At 36.3% G+C, this 22,533-nt stretch overlaps 2 protein-coding genes and 1 pseudogene across 2 annotated transcripts; 2 read left to right on the top strand and 1 right to left on the bottom strand.

Moving 5' to 3' along the window:
* Positions 1-6,425: 6,425 nt before the first annotated feature.
* LOC110764791 (bidirectional sugar transporter SWEET5-like) lies at positions 6,426-8,177 on the top strand (annotated as a pseudogene).
* Positions 8,178-10,697: 2,520 nt separating this feature from the next.
* Positions 10,698-12,005, top strand: LOC110764812 (HSP20-like chaperones superfamily protein). The gene is made up of 3 exons (XM_021967841.2): positions 10,698-10,858; positions 11,108-11,370; positions 11,552-12,005. Exons 2-3 carry the CDS (start codon positions 11,143-11,145, stop codon positions 11,807-11,809), a joined length of 486 nt encoding a protein of 161 aa, XP_021823533.1. The 5' UTR covers positions 10,698-10,858; positions 11,108-11,142; the 3' UTR covers positions 11,810-12,005.
* Positions 12,006-12,342: 337 nt separating this feature from the next.
* EDA25 (CCAAT-binding factor) lies at positions 12,343-21,655 on the bottom strand. Its single transcript, XM_088250407.1, has 16 exons — positions 20,913-21,655; positions 20,274-20,349; positions 19,424-19,543; positions 19,175-19,250; positions 18,421-18,489; positions 18,222-18,302; positions 17,450-17,521; positions 16,441-16,533; positions 16,041-16,196; positions 15,749-15,832; positions 15,524-15,671; positions 14,912-14,997; positions 14,581-14,663; positions 14,139-14,495; positions 13,635-13,857; positions 12,343-13,456 (listed from the first exon to the last, which is right to left on the bottom strand). The coding sequence occupies exons 1-16, from the start codon at positions 21,574-21,576 to the stop codon at positions 12,803-12,805; spliced, it is 3,042 nt and encodes a 1,013-aa protein (XP_088106533.1). The 5' UTR covers positions 21,577-21,655; the 3' UTR covers positions 12,343-12,802.
* Between the last annotated feature and the right edge of the window lie 878 nt (positions 21,656-22,533).

Here is a 22,533-nt window from a genome sequence, read left to right as displayed (position 1 = left end):
TTTTATATGGGACCATGGTAGGTGCATGATTTAATTTGATTAGTTAAGACTTTTATGTGTATTTAACTTGCAAGCTATCCAGCTTAAGACAAAAAAGAAACAATTTTCATTCACATCATTCATGTTTTCTAGAAATATAATCAAACAATCTTAGTTAACAACTAATTCATATTTAAATCTCAAAGTTCTCAACAACTTTAGTACCAATCGTATTCATACATACTACGCTATGTTCATACATATACGAAAATGTTCTAGACAAGTCAACATGTTATCTTATTAGACTGTGCAATATGAAGAATTTATGTAGTCACTCATCGATTAGATTTTCATTTATATAGTCGATATTAGCGAGCAGAAAACGTATAAATAATGGCATGCAAGACAATATTAGACATACCATATGATATGTTCATTTACTTGGAACCAAGTATGCAAAAGTAATTATGCAATATAGACATATATAATGAGTATTTTGATTAAACTTTAAGTATGCGAGGGTACTCATGTAACTAATAGATGGTAGGTTAACGTTGTTGGTTGTTGTTGTTCATGGTACTTATCAACAGCAACAAAATTAAGCTGTTTGTTGGTAAGCTGCCTACTATTTTCCAACCGTGAGTTTTTGTGTTTGGAAAAAGCAAGGGAAAAAACAAGAAGATAAGCATCTTTTTTCCTGACCACTTGTACCAACTCTTGTCTTCACATATATTCTTTCTTGTATGCGTTTCCAGCTTTTTCTGCGCCCAACAAACCTCCGCAAGATGTCATCCATGCATGGAATTATGAACTGTAAAGAAGTCTCTCATCGTCACTCTGTGCTTGCACCCTCAATTGCTTCAACAATTCAACTTGTACCAACCTCCTTTCAAACCCACCAATATAAAATTAATTAAATTAAGAATAAGTATTAATAAATTGCTAGCATCGATCGTTCATGTGCTACATCCTGATGATTAATTGTTACAAAATTTAGAATGAATTTCATACTCACTCGACGATATCAATCGTTCGTACAGATTGTCGGTATTTTTCACCATAGCTCAAAATCAAATGGTGCTTATTTAGAAGATTAATAGGATAGAATTTCTCTTAGCTTTAGTGATTCATAGCTAGGTTGACATTTACAACAATTGATCAATGGAAGGGTACACTAATTGAGTTAGTACGAGGGGAGAAAAAGAAGAGAAACATAATAAAGTTTCATTGGGTACACTGATTGTTTGTTTGTGGACCGTCCAATTAATATCTATGGTGGTAAGAGAGCCATAACTAGGGACAAGGCGTTGTGTTCTTCTTCTCTTTTATAATAATACGGCTGGGTTAGATGGAGCTAATCCAGTTGTGTACCAACTTTGCTTGTCCCTCTCTTTGCTTTTTAGTTGGTAAATATTGAACTAGAAGCTCAATATTATAATACTAATTTAATTAAATTAATAACTTTATTACTTGTATAAGATAATTGAGTCTCTAAATTAATGCATGTGCTTAAGGAAAATCATATAAAGATTTTGAGGGGGTTTGTTTCATGTGCTGTTTGAGAAGTGCTTAATTAGCAGACACAATATGAGACTAAATTTTACATTATCTTGCATGATTATCAATTTGTACCAAGAAATCCAAGACTTCTCCTTCCATGATTATCAATTTGTGCAATTAAGTGGTTAATTAGCTGGATAATATTCACTCTTCATTTCTTTACCTACCAAATTACCAAGTTTGAGAAAAACAAAGCAAGTTGCAAATAGCAATGGAGAGGGATTGTTGAAGAATATAACTTTCATATTGGAAACTAAGCTAAATGAAATACATTATATAATGAATCACATCACTCCTAATAAGACTGATGTCTTTTGTGATTGGACTTAAAATCTCTTAGTAAACCAAAAATATCTATGAGTTTAGTGCTACTAGATTTAGTCTGAGTTGGCTGCAAGTTGTAATTTGAGTCGGCCACACTTCAAATAGCAAAAATGTAGATAGTATTTGATTGTATGTGGCTCCCCCATTGAATGGGTGGACATGAGAAGAGATTCAAGTTTGGAATCTCTTTAAATATTATAGAGAAAAATCGCTAGACCAACAGTTTGTCCGTAATTTTCTTTTGAAAGAACCAAAATTACTATGAACAAAAAAACTTTGACTAATAAAATTGCTTTTATTATAACTACAATGTGTTCTTTAGGAGTTTAATTCACATAGTAAAAGCTTAGCCTGAGAACTTCATTAAGAATGCAATCAAAATATGTATCTTTCAATGCCAACGGGGTCTAGCCAGTGAAAAAGAATCTTGATTTTGCAAATTAATGATCTCAAGTTCGAACTCTCATGACACCTTGATAGTGTTGTGCGTGAGAAACCCCATCCCCCTTGTAGTTTAGAATTGTTTTTTCTTTTCTATGATAAAAAAAAAGCTCTCTTTGCCAACGGGGGACTAGTCTAGTGGAAAAACACATTGACTTATGGACCAGTGGTCTAACGTTTAAACCCCCCAACATCTTCATAGTGTGTGTGAGAAACCCCTGCCTCTTGTAGTTTAAACTATCGCATGTATTTAAAAAAAATACTAATAACACTCTTTTATATGACTAGGACTAAGCTTTTATGAGCAAGAAAAGGTAATAACCTATTCAATTTTAAGATCATTAAATTTAGTTGCTGGCCCAATTTCGGGTCGACCGACCAAGCAACTCAGTTTGATCATTAGAGGGTTGGGTTGGCCTAATAATGAGCGGGTCTTGGGTTCAAAAAATCATAAACAGCTTTGTAAGGGTTGTGTTATGGGTTGGAACCAAAACTTAAAAGTGGGCTTAATTTTGAGTTAACCAGACCAAACCGTGCAACTCGATCACAAAAGGGTTTGGTTGGCCTAACAATGAGCGAGTCTTGGGTCCAATAAAGCATAAAACACAATATATCGGGTTGAGTTATGAGTTGGGATCAAAACAGACCCAACCCAACCCAACCCATACCCACCCCTAATTAAATTATTTCTCAATCAATCTTGAAAAGTAACTTTTAGGAGTGCAAGTTGGATTGGAAATCCTATTCCGACTGATTCCATGAGAAAAATTTCCGATTTTGGCAAGTCTAAATCAATTCCGACATTCGAAAGTTCTGAAATTCAAAAATTCTGATAAAAACTAAATTGGAATTGGAATGTATCTAGAGATTCCGAAAATTTCAAAATTCTAAAATATATTGGAGTTTCAAGCTTAGACTACACACAATAACTAATTTCATGTTGAACTAAATATAATTTGATGACCAAGTAGACATAGACAAGTTATTTCATAAAGGATAACAAAATCTAAGTACTAGCAAATAATAGTTTCCAAGCTTACGGTATGAGTTTTCAATTTTTAGTCAACTTTAACCCTTCAAATAGTTGCGCATCTTTAGAATTTTGAACTAATTTCCGAAATTTTCCAAAAAAATGAAATAAGTAAGTTCCAAAATTTTCCAAAAATTCTGAGTTTTCCAAATTGGAATGGATATTGAAATTCAGAATTTTTTGCAATTTCATTCCTAATTTTTTTTTTTATTGAAATTGGAATCCCCTAATTCTGATCTGATTCGTTCGAAAGTTAGCCCTAGTCGCCTTACTGTATTTTTTTTCTTCCCTTTTCAGTATTATGTCGTTATTTCTTTTGGGGTCTCGTGTGTTTGTGTTGCCTCTTGTCTGTTCTGGGCCTTGTCGAAGCCTGTTTCTTCTTTCAAATTTAAATTTAAAAAATAAAAAATAAAAAAAAAAAAAGAAGAAAAGAAGCGATATACCACACCTACAAAAGAGATATTACTTTTGGCTCGAGGTTGTGAGTCTATCCTGACGTTGGTGGTGCGAGTAGCCAATCTCCTCCTAAACTTTCGTTCTAAAAAAAGAAAAAGAAAAAAAAGAGAGATATTACTCGGCACGTCACAGGTTCAAAGAAACAGAAATTAACTGAACATAAACAAAAATTAAGTTAAAAGTGAAAGAAGAAATTTAGTTTAAAAGAAACAGAAATAACCGAGCAAACCTTGTATTTTTGTGGATGATAATTGAGGCATGTCACTTACGCCTCATCTGCGTCACATTTCATTTCCAAACAAAAGCTGTACAAAACCTAAATTCTTCAAATCCTCATCAAGGACATGAAGTTTCGTTGTGGTTAATTCTCTTCGGCCTTCACTCCTCGTTTTAACTCTCTACACGTACAAATGGACACCGATATGATTAGAACCATTGTCGGCATTATTGGTCAGTAAATCTGATGTTGGCTTTTCTTTCTTCTCTTTCTTTTCTCCATTTTCATTTTTTCTAGTTACTAATATTTTCTTGTTACTTCCTGCACAGGCAGTGTCATCTCTTTTGGCTTATTTGTCTCTCTCTCTCTCTCTCTTAATTACAAAAATGTAGGTTGACAAGCATAATAAAGTTTGATCGGGTACACCGATTGTTTGTTTGTGGTAGACAAAGAGAGCCATAACTAGGGACAAGGCAAGAGGTTCCAATATTGTAACCACTCGTTGTGTCCCAATGTTGTTCGTCTCTTTTATAATAATACGGCTGGGTTAGATGGAGCTAATCCAGTTGTGTACCAACTTTACTTTGTCCCCCTCTTTTCTTTTTGGTTGCTAATGCAGAGTTCAAACACGTCACACTAATTACAAAGATTTTAAAATCTTGTGAGTCTCTAAAAAGATTTAAGGCATGTGCTTAAGGAAATAATATAAAGATATTGAAGGGTCTACTTTATCATGTGTCACAAAATGATAAGTTATTAAGTACTATGAAAAAAAGGGTCTAATTTTTTCTGCTGGTGGGATTCGGCTTAAAATGTCTTATAGTAAACCAAATATCAATGAGTTTAGTTCTGCCGGCTAGATTTAGTCTGAGTGGGCGGCAAGTTTTAATTTGAGTCGGTCACGCTTCAAATAGCAAAGATGTAGATAGCATTGGATTGTATAAATGTGGCTCCCCCATTGAATGGATGGACATGAGAAAGAGATTCAAATTTGGAATCTCTTTAAATATTATTGAGAAAAATTGCTAGACAATTTGTTCGTATTTTTCTTTTGTAAGTACAAAAAACTTCGACTAATAAAATTGCTTTTATTATAAGTACAATGTGTTCTTTATGAGTTTCACATAGTAAAAAAGCTTAGCTTGAGAACTTCATTAAGAATGCAATCAAAATATGTATTTTTCAATGGTAACATGATATAGTCAGTGTAAAAAGGTATTGACTTGCAGACTAATGGTCTCAAGTTCGAACTCTTATGGCACCTTGTATGACCCCCTTGTAGTTTAGAATTATTTTTTTTTCTAGCCCTCTTTGCCAACGGGGTCTAGCCCAATGGAAAAGGGCATTGACTTACAGACCAGTAGTCTCAGGTTTAACCCCCATAACACCTTGGTAGTGTGTGATAAACCCCCTGCCTCTTATAGTTTAAACTACCGCTTGTATTAAAGAAAAATAATAACCCTCTTTTATATGATTAGGAATAGCTTTAATTAGCAAGAAAATGTAATAACCTATTCATCATTAAATTTAGAGGCGGTCACAATTTTGGGTCAACTTGACTAAACCGCCTAACCCAATTATTAGAGGGTTGGGTTGAGTTGCTCTAATAATGAATGCGTCTTAGGTTCAAAAAATCATAAATCACTTTGTTTGGGTTGGGTTATGGATTTAATTTTATGTTAACCCGATCGAACAAGCCAACTCGATCACAAAAGGATTGAGTTGGCCTAATAATGAGTGAATCTTGGGTCTAAAAAATAATAAACCACTATATATTGGGTTAAATTACAAATTGGGACCAAAACCGACCCAAGCCAACCCAAATTAAATTATCTCTCAATCTCAATCAATCTTGAAAAGTCACTTTACTGTTTTTTTCCCCTTTTTGGTATTATGTTGTTATTTCTTTTGGGGCCTCGTTTGTTTGTGTTGCCTTTCCTCTGTTATGGGTTTGTCGAGATCTGTTTCTCCTTTCAAATCCAATAAATACATAAAATAAAAATAAAAATAAAAGAGATATTACTTTCGGCTCGAGGTTGTGAGTCTGTCCTGGCACTGGTAGTTCAAGTAGCTAATCTCCCCCTAAACTTTTGTTTAAAAAAAAAAAAAAAAAAAGATATTACTCGGCATGTCACAGGTTCAAAGAAACAGAAATTAACTGAACATAAACAAAAATGAAGTTAAAAGTGATAGAAGAAGTTTAGTTTAAAAGAAACAGAAATAAGCATTTCTGTGGATGACAATTGAGGCATGTCACTTACACCTCATCTGCGTCACATCTCATTTCCAAACAAAAGCTGTACAAAAAAACTGCTTTAAATAAACCTAAATTCTTCAAATCCTCATCAAGACATCAAGTTTCGTTGTGGCTAATTCTCTTTGGCCTTCACTCCTCGTTTTAACTGTCTACACGTACAAATGGATACCGATATGATTAGAACCATTGTCGGCATTATTGGTCAGTAAATTTGATGTTTGCTTTTATTTCTTCTCTTTCTTTTGTCCATTTTCATTTTTTCTAGAGCTAGCATCAGTTTTCTTGTTACTTCCAGCACAGGCAATGTCATCTCTTTTGGCTTATTTGTCTCCCCAATATAATCTCTCTCTCTCTCTCTCTCTCTTAATCACAAAAATCTAATCGTGTTACATGATGGCCATCACGGATGGAAATATTGCAGCCCAACATTTGTGAAGATAATCAAACAAAAATCAGTTGCTGAGTTCAAGCCGGATCCCTACATAGTAACATTGCTCAATTGTGCTTTGTGGTCATTCTATGGTCTACCCATAGTCCATCCTGACAACCTTCTTGTTGTTACGATTAATGGCACTGGACTTGTCATTGAATTTATTTACATTGCCATCTTTTTCGTATTCTCTCCCGGAAAAAAGCACATAAATAATTTTCAATAAATTCACTAAATTATGTGTTCTTAGACATATTAGTATCTTATAACATTTTGGTTTTTTTTTCTTCAGCGAAACATCATCATTGCTGTTCTAGTTGAAGTTGTCTTCTTTGCCGTTGTGGTTTTCATTTCTCTACACTTTTTCCATCACACTAAAGGCCGGTCTATGATAATTGGGATCTTGTGTATTGTCCTCAATATCATTATGTATAATTCAACTTTGACAGTCATGGTATGTATAATTTCTATATATTCTAACCTACCTATTCATAAAAAAGTTAATCATACCTTCAACCTAACTGACCATCGCGTAGCTCAGGCGGGGACCTTAGGGTTTTGCCTATGGCTTCGCTTCTTTCCATGTTGTGTTGAGGGGGATATGGATCAAATGACATCATACATGCTGCATTTTGAATGTCTTGGTTTAAATATGTAAGAAATAGACTTACATGATTTTTGGGTGGCAGAAAATGGTCATCAAGACAAAGAGCGTTAGGTACATGCCATTTTTCCTCTCACTCGCAAATTTGATATAAGAGAAATAATAAAACAAAATGTCAAAAACCTTGCGCAACAAAATATTTTGTCTCCCAAATTATTAAACTAGTTTATTTTAATTAAAAAAATTTTAAAAACAAAAATTAAAAAAAATTGAATATTTCGTCGCGCAAAGATTTGCGCTACATTAGGATTCGTCGCGCAAAGTATATCATAGCGCAAAGTAGTTAGTATTCGTTGCTCAAAGGGGTTAGTATTCGTCGCGCAAAGTAGTTAGAATTCATCGCGCAAAGTGATTAAGATTCGTCGCGTAAAGTAGCTTTGAGCGACGTTAGTATTCGTCGCTCAAAGTGACTTTGCGCGACAAATAATATTTTTCGTCGCGCAAACCCTTTCTTCACGATCTTTGCGCGACAGAACTTGCGTGACCAAAATTTTGTCACGAAATTGTACTTTGCACAACAAATTTATTTCGTCGCGCAAAGTGTTTTTTGTAGTAGTGAATTGTCTGGACCATCTATGCACTCCTTAAATTTGATCGCATTCTCTAAAAAAAACTAATCAAAACCTTTTTTCTTTTTCATTTATTTTTAACTAATTAACTCTTTTCTTTCAATGACAATTTGATAGCTTCCAAATGGTTTGGGAGCAGTTTCCGGTGTGGTGCAAATCATCCTGTATGCTACCTACTACAAGACCACAAATTGGGATGAGGATGGATGATGAAAAATCAAAATCTCAAGTTCAAATCTCTGATGTCTAGTCAAAGTGGACATTTTGTATGTACATCTTTTGAGACATAAGAGATTGACCTCTTTTGAGACACTTTGTCCAAGAATGAAGAAAATAAATGTTTTATGAAGGGCCCAAGTTATTATAATACCTTATTTGTCTATTCATATTAATTAAGAAAAATACTGTTTTCCAATCATTATATAGAAAATGACAATTAACGGATGAGAGATAGCATCCGGGTTAAGTGATTCAAAGTGAAAATTACTACGAAGGGTCATTTTTTTTATTTTTATTTTTTTTGGGTGAAAAATTAGCCCCTTTTGCATAGAGAAATACTAATACAAACCTTCTTAACTGAATACATCTTAACACATATCTTGATAAATAACGCCATGCGAAAAGCGTTAGAGCATGCATAATGAGCTCCCTAAGGCCCCGTTTGGGATTTCTTTTTTTTTTCCAAAAACCTGCTTCACTTTAAAGTTAAGCAGTTTAAGGTGTTTGGTAAAAAGAAAATATCCCGATTATTTTAAAAGCAATGGCCTTTTGACAGCAGCTTTTAAAAGCATGCTCTGAGTTGCTTTTCAAAGCTACTTTCAAAAAAAGCAGAGATGAACATTTAATGAATTTTTTAAATTCCCAAAATACCATCATTCATTTTACAAATGACATCACCTCCACTTCCACATCCAACTCCACCACTTGCACCACCACATTCACTACCTCCACAACCACCGCCACCACCACCACCACCACAACCACAACCACCACCTCCTCCACCTCCTCCACCACCTCCTCCTTCACCTCCACCTCCACCACCACCACCTCCTCCAAAACCTCCAAATCCACCACCACCTTCACAACCAATATCACCACCACCACCACCACCACATCCTCCTCCTCCTCATCCTCCGCCACCACCACCTCATCCACCACCACCACCACCTCCTCCAAAACCTCCAAATCCACCACCACCTCCACAACCGCCATCCCCACCACCACATCCTCCTCCAAAACCTCCAAATCCACCACAACCTCCACAACCAATATCACCACCACCACCAACACATCCTCCTCCTCCTCATCCTCTGCCACCACCACCTCAAACACCACCACCACCACCTCCTCCAAAACCTCCAAATCCACCACCACCTCCACAACCGCCATCCCCACCACCACCAACTCCACCTTCATCACCACCACCACCTCCACTCCATCACTACAACTACCACCACATGATTAGTACATAACACTTTTAACATCATGTCTATTTTAGTCATTATTCACAGTTACAATAATTTTATATTAAAATTTACCAAACGTTTTTTACACTGCTTTTTGTACTAACAGCACTTTAAAAATATTGTTTACCAAACATGGAGTTGCTTTACTTTACAGCTAATTATTTTCAAAGCACAGCAGAAGCAACTTTTTTTAAAAGTGAGAGCAATCCCAAACTGGGCCTAAATCACCTCCTAACTTCAACCATGCTCCCTATCCACCTCCTAAAATAAGGAGACCTCTAGGAGCTCCTAAATATAAGGAGAGAGAAAAGACTTCTAGTGGCTTTCTATAATTTAATTATGCTTTATTTAATGAGTATTTCAAACCTTTAATTAATACTAATTATTTTTTATATTAATTTTTAAAAGAGATTGACCAATTAAAAAAGAGTTATAGCATTTATGACTCCCTAAACTAGAGAGCATGATTGGAGTTTAAATTTTATTGAGAGCTCTTAAAATAACTTTGATATGTTTTTAACTAAAATTTAACTAAAAAATAGAGAGCATGATTATGAATGCTCTTACGTTTTAAGTTTTTGAAAAGAAAAAAATTAATCATTTTTGTGTAGTGGTTTTTCAAAACCAAAGTCCAAGAATATCACCTTAATCATCTTGATAAATATAGCACCGACCCCAACTTTAGTCATATACTTGTTATTCGACATGATCAATTAAAAAAATTGCGAAATGAGATTACACAAATATATATAAAAGAAAATTTTAAAGTTTTTTTTTTAAATTTTGGTTTTAGTTTTATTTACAAAGTGTAAAAATAATTCAAGTCTAGCTGTAGAATTTTTAAAAAAGAACGAAACGTGTCAAAATTTGAATGGCATACACGGCTGAGGTGGACTCAATCCTTTATCCAGTGGGAAGTACAGTCGCGCGGCTGTAAAATATATTAATATTTAAAGCATATAGCCGAGCGGCTATACTCCTGAAATATATGTTCGAATATGTTACGTATAGCCGCTCGGCTATACTATTTAAATATAATATTTTTAAAGTATAGCGGCTATACTCCTAATATATATTCGAATATTTTAAACGTATAGCCGCGCGGCTATACTCTTTAAATATAATATTTTAAACGTATAGCCGCCCGGCTATACTCGTGACCATCATTCAGCCACGTGGTGGCTCCTGGCCCATGTCACGTAGAAACCAATACGACTGTGTGAGAGTTCCCCGACTACAGAAATCTAGACGTGTAAGGTCAGGATCTTCCAATATCCGCGATCTATTCGTGCAAAGCAAACCGCGCCATTCTTCTAGACCTTTCGGTGATCTTCCCTCTATTTTTCGCGAGCTTTCCTCTCCATGCCTTTTTATACCCATAATTTTCTTGCCAACCAAACAATCAGTTGCTAAAATCTCTCCTTAGATCAAACGCTTTCCCGCGCGAATCTAAGATCTCTTTCATGTAAGAGTCTTTGCCGTCTCATTCCTGGAAGATTCTCATTCTTAGCTTCCGTTTTCTTTTACTGGAATGAATTATACGCATTTTCCTTCTCTTCCTCTACTAGTTTCCCGAGAAACAAACAGCTCAAAATGTCCTTAAATGCTTATAAACTCAGTGTTCAAGCTCTGATCTTTAATGGGTCAGCGCAAGTTTCAAACTTACCCATTTTTAATTGCTTAGTTGCTAATGGGTTGCTCTTGTGGTTTACAGAGTGTGTGTCTTGTGGTTTCTGGGTCTTTGGAAAAATGAGCAGAGTAGCCGATTCGAGTGCCTTCAATGGGGACTTTGCAACAGCAGTGAACCAACTACTCAATTTCCCTGAAACCATTGACAAGTTCATGTTCCCTTCTCGGGCCCACGAAACCAACAACGAGAACAAAGGAGCGGCTAGCATTCCAGTGGACATTTTGGACTCTCCCAAGGAGTATATATTTTTCTTGGACTTGCCTGGCTTGTCCAAATCTGATATTCAGGTAATTTCCCACTTTCCCACTTGTCCAAATCTGACCTATTTTCTACTTCCTCTCCTGAAATTCTCAGTCTTTCGGAGAACGAATTTTGTGAGTGGTTGGTTTTTTATTTTTTTATACAAATTTTTTATGGTTTATGTTGATGAATTATGTGAGTGGTAACAAATTTGTGGTTGCAATGCAGGTAACAGTTGAAGATGAAAACACTCTGGTGATCCGAAGCAATGGGAAGAGGAAACGTGAAGATGGGGAGGAGGAAGGCTGCAAGTATCTGAGGCTTGAGAGGAGAGCACCCCAGAAGCTGTCGAGGAAGTTTAGGTTGCCCGAAAATGCGAATGTAGGAGCCATATCTGCCAAATGCGAAAATGGGGTTCTCACTGTGGTGGTTGAGAAGCTTCCTCCACCTCCCAAGCCCAAAACAGTTGAAGTTTCTATCTCTTGAAGCAGACTTACATTGGCCTGTTTGTGGTTTGCTGTCATACTAGGGTTTTGGGCTTTAGGTTTTAGGTTCCTCGTTGCGTTACTTCGAAGATTTCTCTGTTTTGAATGACTTCTGCCCTTCAGAGAATGCTGGTTTGTATTATTATATACAACTAAAAGTTGATTGCTCAGAGTCCAAAAGCAGCAAGTATTATGCATGTCTAGGTTTTGCCTATTAGTTTGGAATGTTTGAATCGTTAACAATACGGCCCGTTTAGTTCTCAAAAAAGATTTGATGGGAAATCATTTCTTATATGGGAAATAATTTCTCATATATTTTTCTCAAGGAATGAAAAATGGAAGATTTATTTCCCATGTTTGATAATCCTGAAAAGTAACAAGGAAATGCCACTTTATTTCCTCTTACATGTTCAACTTGTATAGGAATGTAAAACAAAGTTTGTTTAATTTTTTAATTATATCCATATAAAATCAAATCAGAAAAGAATACATTTAGTGCTATATTGTAATTCTAAATAGTTAATAGGGACAAAATAATCATAAAAAGTGTGCACTAATGTTTTTTCATTTTCCCAAACTTTCTCACGGAGGAAAACAAAACCAAAGTGGGTAGAAGTGCTTCATTTTCACCCTTACTTTCTCATGCGCCGTGCAACTATTTCCCATGCCTTGACTTACCAAACGTAAGAAATTGATTTCCCATCCTTAAGCCTCATTTCCGCCATGCAACTATTTCTCATGCCTTGACTTACTAAACATAAGAAATTGATTTCCCATCCCTAAGCCTCCTTTCTCATGAAACAAACAGGGCCTAGCATACAATAATATGGAGGTGCTTTTCATGGAAATGCCTACGGCTGAAAAAAAAGTTAATGGTACAACTATATATCGTAAACAAATTTGGGATGTTTTTCTGGCTAAAAGTTATAATATATGAGAGGCTCAAGGCAAAAATTGAGGTTTTCCTGGCTTTAAATAAACGCCAACGAAGGATTTAGTCGGATGATTTTCTCTTCTTTCGAGACTTGGGTTTCTTCCTTCTAGATTCCTTTTCAGCAGGAACATCATTTAGCAAATGCTCATATTCTTCAAGACTTGCAAAGGGGGATGCTGCAGACTTCCCGCGCTTCCGTTTGCTTTTCCTTTGATCATTCTCCTCCTCTTCATCGCCGTCCATGCCGTCGTCTGCATCTCCTATATCAATATCAATAGCATCATCATCACTTGGATCATCGTCTGCATTGGCATCAAAATCTTCTCCAAAATCTTCTCCGTCCCCACTATCCGATGGCAGGTCCAGCTCGGTATCACTGACATTGGCAACCAAATCTTCATCATCTTCATTGGCAACTTGGTCAAGATCATTGTAATCGTAGTCACCATCTGCTTCAGTAGAAAGGCCAGCAGAATCCAGCATATTGTCAATCTCTTCATTATCACTGTCATCACCATCGCCACCATCTACGTCAAACAAATCTGCAGCAGCTTCATCATCTTCTGTTGCTTTCTTCTTCTTTTTCTTCTTTGGTTTTTTTGAAGAATTCATCTTATTCATATAGAACTTGTGGAAGACAAGATCTTCCGGAGCTACATCTTCCTCGGCCAATGAGAGAATCTCTGGTCCAATTAACTGGTTCGTCATGTCAAGCTGGAACAAGAAAACTCAGTCAGTATTGCAGATTAACGGGATTGATATTTGGACAGTGCCCATAACTATGGCACTCCAATCATTCAAGAGTATGTGAAAAGACAACAACATCTTCACTTAAGTGAAGGCACAAGGCAAAAGGATAATAAGTCCATGGAAGTTCAGAAAACAAGCTGACCTTTTTCGCAGGTTCAATTTGTGAACCACCATGCCATGTGCTTTGCTTTGGTTTCTTCTCCATAAACTTGTCCAGAAAAGCAGCAAGTGATAGGTCATTCAGAGGGTTTCCATTGTAGACAATATTGGCCCCAGAGAGTAGCGTCTTTGCCATGGTAGAAACTGAAGGGTGCACATGTGAAGAAAGTACTGTCAGCTCCCACCAGCTCACACGATCCGCATTGCTGTTCACTCGTAAAGATTGGAATTAGAAAGTTAAAAGAAAATATAAGCAAAAATAAAGGGTGCAAAGCATAAGAAATTCCGCAGAAGATTGTTACAGAAGAAAACTTGTTTGACCTTTATTTATCCTTCATTATCCTTTACTTACAAAATATTACGTACTGCACAAGTCTTTATTGACTTAATTCATTTTTTATTGACTTAATTCATTTTTCTGGTAGCCAGAAGAAATATGGATTCTAGCATTTATACAATGTAGAGAAGCTAAGAAAAGACAACTGACCAATAAGAGGGCTCTCTGCGCCGTGGATCATAGCCTCCAGGCAGCCAAGACCTCTCAGACGGTACTTGTGGTGGTTGCCCATTAAGAGTAGGAGGCGGTTTGGAGTTCGTTAAATCATTTCCCACAAGAAACTCTTCTGCTTCATCAGAACCTTCATCTTCAGAATAAGAGGCAGGAGAGTCATTATCATCTTCTGAAGAATCATGATCAGAATTGGCAGCGTCACTGCTGTGAGCAAGCTCAACATCAAGTTCTTGTTTCTCTGAGACAGGGGTGGGTTTATCATTAGTTTCTTCCTGAACATCTTCAAAATGCTCAAGCTCATCATCAACTGACTCATTCTGGAGCACCATGTTCCTGTTTGGGGATGGTGAAAAAAGTGTTTATTTGACAATGTTGAATAAAATCTACAGGCAGATCTCCAAATTAGCACCAGGCTTACCATAAGGGGGGTCTTGCTTTAAGAACTTCTGAGAGGAGGAAGAGGCATCCACATGCATATTGAGGCGGCTGCTGAAGGGCAACCTGTTCAAATCAGTAAATAGTTAGAACATCCACATAAGTGGAGCACAAGGATCGTCAATGCACGTTTTCCTCAAAGAAGCTTACTTAAGATTCAAAAATCCCTCCAAATGAAGTAGCACAACAGACGCAAATTCCAATTTGTGGGGTTTTGTTAACAAGATATTCAACAGAAAAGAAATATGTGTAGATATCTAGAAGGAACTGCGCTCTTATGTGGCAAACACGTAAGAATATAGTTAAGCACATACCTGCAGTACACGCTTTGCAAAAGCAGCTGCACGCTTCAGGTTCACATCATTTTTCATTGCTCTCAGAAGAAGTCCAATAAACATTTCTGCCTGAAAAACAAGCCATATAAAGACAGGAAGATATATAATTGAATGAAAGGATAAAAATTGTCGCATCCGAAACTTCAACGTCAACAAACAAGGATCAAAGAGCTTATCTAACTAACTTCTTATTGATGCATTGTTTCACTTTATCTGTTTGAATAATCATATAAAGTGGAAGAAGAGGAATCTGTGTCCTAAGGACACAGGTATAAAACCACCCAGCTCTTACTGAATCCAATATACACCACAAGGAGGATAATTGTTAGAACCACAAAGAAACAATGAAAGAGACTAATCAACTGTGTGCCTCTTGGTGGCTATAATTCCGTTTTGTAGCCTTCAGGTATTAAGTGAAAAAATTGAAATCATACAGCAAACTGTAATTTGTTACCATTAAAAACAAAAATTTGGCCTTGCACCCATGAAGAGTACAGGGAACTTTTTGATGTAAGAAGTTTCACAAAAACCATAATGAAGTTTGATTAACAAATAACTCTAAATAACGAGTGTAAATAAATCCAGCTCCACTTGCCTTAGAAGTATTCATAGCAGCTGGAAGTAGAAGTTTTGAATATAAGGCTCTGTAAAACCTATCACTGACGATTTGATTCTTCGATGAGATCTTATCGAGGAGCATCAATGCTTGAACTCCTACGTTAAAATTCTTAGAATGAACCTGCATGAACGGGCACATTAAATTCCACAGGATATAGCTAATCTTCCAAGTAATGAATAGCAAAGCTTTGAGCTTACCAGTTGGAAAAGCATTGGTGTTTGGACCTCGACAATGTCATCAGCCTCATTACTTGAGACAAAGGGAAATGCTCTATTGACTCCCTGTGAAGATGACAAAGGAAGGGATGTAGAAGTAGTCAGTAAGTTCTTTGAAAAAGCAAAATCTTTTTCTAAGCGCAAAATTCATGCTAGTTTCTTTTTCTCTCTTTTTTTATTCTATGTGTAATTAAAACCTCGTAAAGACACCAAGAGGAGCATCTGAGATGGCATAGCTACATTGTTATGCAAGCTAAGAAGTAATTGTCCTAACCATCAGTAGAGCTGATAGAAGGCGTGAATCCAATTCAACATGAGAATCTGATGAACTCTCCACTTTGCTATCCTCAAGAGAACTGAGTGGTTTCTTAACCCCTGCTTTTCCACTTTTATCCATCTTTTCACCACCACCAGCCTCAGTAATCAGTACCTGAAATATTACTTTGTGAATATTCATTTTCTACTTCCATAATTTAGGCCATTGTGATAAATTGATGATACACTTCAAACATTAGCTGCATTACAAATCCTACATTAATAAGTGCTTGTCTCCTCATCAGCAACATCCAAAAAAATCATCAAATTAAAATGCAATGATTTAGTGTATTAGGGACTGCAATCATAACTATTATTGATGATAAATACATTGAAAAGCAAAAACAGTTCATTATTACCTTGAAAAGTGCAAAATAAACATCTATTAAACGTTTTGCCACCTTCGGCCCATCTCCTTTATGAGTTAGACGCATTTGGCTCAAAAAGTTAACCTGCATACATAAAAGTTTATTTAACAAGATTTGCAAGTTGTACCAAATCAAAATGAATGTAGGCAGTATATGGACATTTTGAGTTCAAATCCATGGCTCATCAAGTACTTAAAATTTAATAGAAAAACGAAAAAGCATTTAATTGTAAGTAAATGAAAACCCAAAAAAAAATCCAGACTAATTAGTCCAGTACATGTATAGGGGCAATTTCAGACAGCATGGCCCTATACACGTATTGGATCAATTGCCCCTACACATGCATTTTTATATGCAAATATGCTAAGAGGTAACGTATTAGTGTCTCATCTAGAAATAGATGTTTAAATTTCCATCTTTTATGAGATTTATCTCCTTAAAAGATAATTTTAACAAAGTTTGTGGTCCAAGCGAATTTAAAGCACCTCATGATCATCACTATATGTAGTGCCACTATTCCAAGTGTTTTTCCCACCTCTTTTATTTATTTAATTTTACAAAACAATATTCTAAACTACTTTAATCTATCGGGAGGGGAATACGACCTCGAGTGCAACAGGCTGGGCACACTACCCTGCCAATTGGCCTAATCCACATTTGCCCCCATTTTCATTTGATTTTATCATTGCAAGTTTTTCTTCTTTTAGGTACTCTCTTTTCTTACCCTTTGAGTATGACTTGAACCCCAATGCACCACTCCTCAAAATGTCTAATTACTAAGCCAAGACAGCATTAGCCTTTGCATTACGTGGTTTAAAGATCCACCATCATAAATACTAAAACTTAATATTTCAGTATAATTTATGGCAGAAAAATCAACCAAAAATAAAATAAATAAATAAAATTAACTATGAAAGCTGAAAATAGAAATACTGTACACGACTAGTCTACATTAGACGCTAACAATTAAATTATTAGTAGTATTCATGATGAGACATACAGCATGATATTTTGCTTGTGGGCTCAAACGCGGCCGAAAGAGGAAAGAGTCCACCTCGTCAATCACCACTGCCTGTTCAGAGGAGCTCTTAGTATAAGATAGGATGCAAGGGCAACAAAATGATTACTAATATGCACAAATTACAAAAAGGAAAAAAAAAACACATGTGCCATGAACTATTCTACTGTCACTATCATCGAGATTCTATTGTCACTATCATCGAGGTAAAGACAGATGATGTACATATCAGATAGAAACACAATTTAAAAGACATGCTCCTGCGTTCCATGAGTAAAAAGTTAAAACGCCCTCTATAATAGAACTGTTTGAGATACTTCTTTCAACAAACAAAAGAAATAAATAAACTATTTGAGATGTGCATAAGCATAATGTTCAAACACAGAGAACATATTCAAAAAGCAGCTCACATTTTTGAGAAATAAAAAAATCACCAACGTAATCAGTTAAGACCATATGGTGGATAGGATAAGTACGGATAAAATTATAAAGAAAAACGAAAGGTTGTTACTTCCGTGTCCTGTTCCACTGCAAGAGTTAAAAGTATAAAAAATAAAACTTAAACCGAGTGGCAAAATGAGCTAAACTAAAAATTCTCTACTCTCATATTTGTACAAAGTACCCTACTACCCAAAATCCCCTGAAACCTCATCGGTTGGAAGTTGGAACAAATGAGCAAAAGCAGCTGACTGAACTCATGAGCCAGAACATATAAATAAAACAAATTAGATTCAGCTAAGCTAGATAGTCGTACCTTCATGTTTGGATGATCAGACAAAAGGTTTGATAAGTGAAAATCAGCATCAGATGCCCCCTTATTTTTAGGGTCTCCCAGCTATATGTAACCAAAAGAAAAAAGTTGGCAATGAAGCAAGTTGACAGTTGTGAGGGCAAAAAAAAAGGTATTTTTAATATATGTAGGTTGGTGAGGCCGAAATCCAGTGTAAACTTACTTTGTTAACTATTGCAGACAGTAATCTTCGCTCTTGCTCCGATTTATTCTTTAGCAACACATATATAGTCTGAAAGCAGTTATTCAAATAGGAAATATGGATCAAAACTCTCATGTCAGCATATTATAGATGTTACGAACAACTTCAATTAGATCACCACTAAAAAGGAATAATGTTTGCATACAGATCTTTACTAAATTTCATCCTTTTGTTGATAAGCATATCATGTGACCTTCGATTTTCATTTTTAGGTAACTTCAATTATGTAACCTTTTTATATATATATATATATATATATATATATATATATATATTAAGCAATTGTGAGACCTTCGAAAATCATGAGTTGCAACATGGATCTCCAGACTTAATGCCTGTTTTCATAAGAAATAACATTCAACGGGAATGGGGAATAGGGAATAAAATGTGTAAATTTTTACAACAATCAACCAACATAGGAATTGTCACCCCAGCCTTAAACTTACATATAAGAAATCAATATATGAAACAATAACATGATTAGAAATACAAACAGATGCATATTTAGTACAAACATGCTTTCCAAGTTTCACTTTGACCAGTGCTTTAAAGAATATACATGAATTGTGTTAAAGAAAACTTTCTGACTGGAGAAAATAAATGTTGAACTTCAAAACTTCAAGAACAATAAAAAATAACAGTCACTGAAAAATGGACAATTACACTGGCAGCAAAGTAACAGAAAGAAAAGTAAAAAAACAGAGAGAACCCCAACCTTCAATGCCTTGTTTTTCAGTTCAGGTAACATATCTCTTGATGCTTCCTCGAGAGCAAAAACAAAGCGTTCATACCTGAGATGACAATATTCGTATTCATGTTAGGAATAGGAGCAAATTTCCTTGAATGAATTAAAAATATTCCACCAAATACGACATTAGTTTTTTGGCCACCTAGGCCATTAGAAGTTAAACAATACACGCAATAACATTTTGGGCAAAATGGAAGAAAGAACAAAAACCAATACCTTTGTTTCAAGCACTCCTCCCAATACCATAGAAGTAGAAGAGAATAACCATCTTTTGTCTCAGGAACAGTATTTAATGGCCGTTGTAATAGGCTCTTAAGCTTACGATCAGGTAATAAACTGGCAAAAAGCAGTATATATGCAGATCAGAGCAAAGTAAGGTGTATGAACACATAATTATGCAAAGTTCAACTATTTTTGTGTCAAAGTTCTGATACAAAGTTAAGTGGACAAACATATACCATCAATTGTTACCAATCACAAGGAAAATGGCTTCTTACTAGAATTTACATAATATCAATTTTCTCTTCAATTATTTTTTACCTTTTCCCTTTTGTTAAACCATATAAGAATATTAATTTTCTACAGGAATGCCAGACCATGCAACATAAAACACGCCAAACTAGGGGACCTTCAACTTCACTTACTGCATGGAGCAAAGAAGGATGATAAAAAGTATAGCACGAAATATGATCATTTCTATAATGAGGCACTGGACTTCAGTTCAATTGTTGAAGAATGGTCATAGATGGATAATAGTGTAGGATGGGCTTGTTTGGTAGTACAAACTTTTCTCTGCGGTTTGGGTTAGAGTTTCACCAGCTCTGGAGTTTGTCAGTGGATTGTACTGTCTTCTGTACTACCTCCACTTACTGTGGTATTGGAGCTTCATTGCACTTCTTTCTGGTGAATAAAAGTAGTTCTCGGGCAGACCTCACACACGCAGACACACATACTAATCATGATGCGCACACACACAAACACATAAACACATAGTAATGATGATACACACCCACATACACACAGAGGAAGGGAAGAGGAGAGGGAGAGAGAGAATGAGAGAGAGAACCTTGTAAGAAACAATTCTCTCAATGCTTCAAAACCTGCGAACGCATATCGCTTTCCCACTTTTGATGTCACCATTCCTACAACAAACAACAAGTTCCAAATAAAGTAAACTCAAAGATTCATCAAAATAAGGCCAATCAAGGTTCGTATAGAAAGAAAGAATCCACACGCAGCTTTCCACAGAACTAAAGCACTTCATGTTGATAATTTGATATTATTCAACTGAGATTCTAGAGTGATTGTAGTAATTAGCCCCCGACCAAATGTAATATAGGCTTAAATGCTGAGTGAACCTAGATGATACATTCAGCAATAAAGTATCATGTAGAGTGAGGCAAAAAGCAGAGACTGCAAAGTCCAGATAGATTTAAAAAAAAAAAAAAAAAAAAAGGCAAAACCACATGGAATACACTGTCTACAATTCTAAGAATCAGAAATCACCACACACACACACACACACACATATTACAATGTGAGCATCCAACCCAAATCTAATTGGTAATTTGGGGAAAGGCCTAAAATCTTTTAAACCCCAAGGAAAAGTGATATGGGATACTCTCAACAAAACACACCTAGAGAAAAATGAAGCACAACGAACCACCTTTGCTTACATGTGACTAATTAAAAACTGCAATATTACCTATAAGTGCATCAAGAGACCTCATATTGGCAATGGGATTGTCCCCAACCAAGACGGAGAACGCCGATATCTTATCGGATGCAGTCCCGGACCTCTGTGTGGTAAGCAACAGCTTAATATCCCCACTCTTCCCTTTCGACGACTCATAGTCAGCTACGTATTGCGCCATTAACCTTTCTCCAAGCTCTCTCTTCTTCGCCACCACACTCTTCCACTCCTCCGCATTCCTCACCTCCGCTTTCTTCCCATTCGCAAGGACTTTCTTTCCCAATTCCTCAGCTTCCTCATACCACACTCCCAAGTTGCTAGCTGCCATCAATGGCAGCTTCGGAAGGTTCTTGAACTTCTCAAAGTTCTTTGCTTTCTCCTTGTTGGTGTTGTCTTCCAGTGAAGAAAGAGTGAGTTTCGGCTTCGAAGAATCGGGTTTTTCTTTGGATTTGAAATTCTGGTTTTTCGTGGGGTTTTGGTTTGGTGCTGGTTTTGGCTTCTTTTGGGGTTTTTTGGGACCAGGTTTACGAAAATCAACATCGTTGAAGCCTGAAGAAGACGATGGTGGGAGAGAAGTTGCGAGGCCGAGGGAGGAAGCGAAAGAAGCTATGTCAGACTTGAGGTGCTCTATGTCGTCTGAGTTGTTTGCAGGTTTCTTAGATTTTGAATCCGCCATTGCTAGCTACGGAATGAAACTGTACCAGAAAAACAGACGAAGGCTTGGAGTTGGAGATAGTAGGGTTTAACGAAACGGGTTTGGATTTGGATCGAGGTCTGCTGGGCTTAAGTCTGGATTTTTCTATGAGGCCTAGGGTTGAAATTAATGGCAAGCCTTTAGGCCCCGTTTGGTTCATGGGAAAGGAGACTTGGGAATGGGAATTCAATTCATTTCCCATGTTTGGTAAGTCCGGCATGGGAAATGGATGTCTTGCACATGGGAAAGTAGGAGGGAAAGTGATGCCCTCCTCTTAACTTGGGTTTTGGTTTCCCTCCTCATGGGAAAGTTTGGGAAAATGAGCCAACATTTAATGCACAATTTTCATGACTTTTTTGTCCCTATGAACAATTTATAATTACAACGTATCATTAAATGCATTCTTTTTTTTTTTTGATTTAATATGGATATAATTGGAAAATTATACAAACTTTGTTTTCCATTCCTACTCAAAACAAACATGGGAAAAGAAACAAAGTGAAATCTCCCGGTTACTTTCCCAACATTACCAAACGTGGGAAATGAATCTTTCATTCCCATTCCTTGGGAAATGACATGGGAATTGATTTCCCCTCAAATCCATTCCGTGAACCAAACGGGGCCTTAACACGATGGATCTTAAGTTTGGGTCATTCTGTAACGGACGCCCATAACTTCTTCCCTTTTTTTTTTTGTCATAGAAAAATATCATCGAAGTCTATCCTTGAAAAATCATTAAGTTTGGGTCTTCTTTGAGGAATATGATTGTAACCTTGTTTTGTTTAATGACATTTAGGTTCTAAAAAACAGAGAAAAGGAGGTCAGGTGTTGGTGTGAGTGGTTCGGCACTTTCATTCCTTAAGAGAGGTCAGGGGTTCGATTTCTGCTCTCGTATGGAGTCACCACTTTGGCCAGCACTTTACTCCTTACGGCCCGATC

This window comes from Prunus avium, chromosome 3 (genome assembly GCF_965620075.1).
Source record: "Prunus avium chromosome 3, drPruAviu1.hap1.1, whole genome shotgun sequence".
NCBI lineage: Eukaryota > Viridiplantae > Streptophyta > Magnoliopsida > Rosales > Rosaceae > Prunus > Prunus avium.
Note: the sequence above shows the minus strand (reverse complement) of the source record. Positions and strands in the feature narration are given on the sequence as shown.

What these genes read in the sequence shown, in the direction of transcription:
- EDA25 (XM_088250407.1), bottom strand. Translation starts at nt 21,576, where the DNA reads ATGGCGGATTCAAAATCTAAGAAACCTGCAAACAACTCAGACGACATA. An exon ending in CACAAGCAAAATATCATGCT is followed by an intron (nt 16,534 to 17,449) that starts GTATGTCTCATC and finishes TTATGTATGCAG; the next exon opens with GTTAACTTTTTGAGCCAAAT. An exon ending in TTTATTTTGCACTTTTCAAG is followed by an intron (nt 16,197 to 16,440) that starts GTAATAATGAAC and finishes GTAATATTTCAG; the next exon opens with GTACTGATTACTGAGGCTGG.
- LOC110764812 (XM_021967841.2), top strand. Translation starts at nt 11,143, where the DNA reads ATGAGCAGAGTAGCCGATTCGAGTGCCTTCAATGGGGACTTTGCAACA. An exon ending in TGTCCAAATCTGATATTCAG is followed by an intron (nt 11,371 to 11,551) that starts GTAATTTCCCAC and finishes GTTGCAATGCAG; the next exon opens with GTAACAGTTGAAGATGAAAA.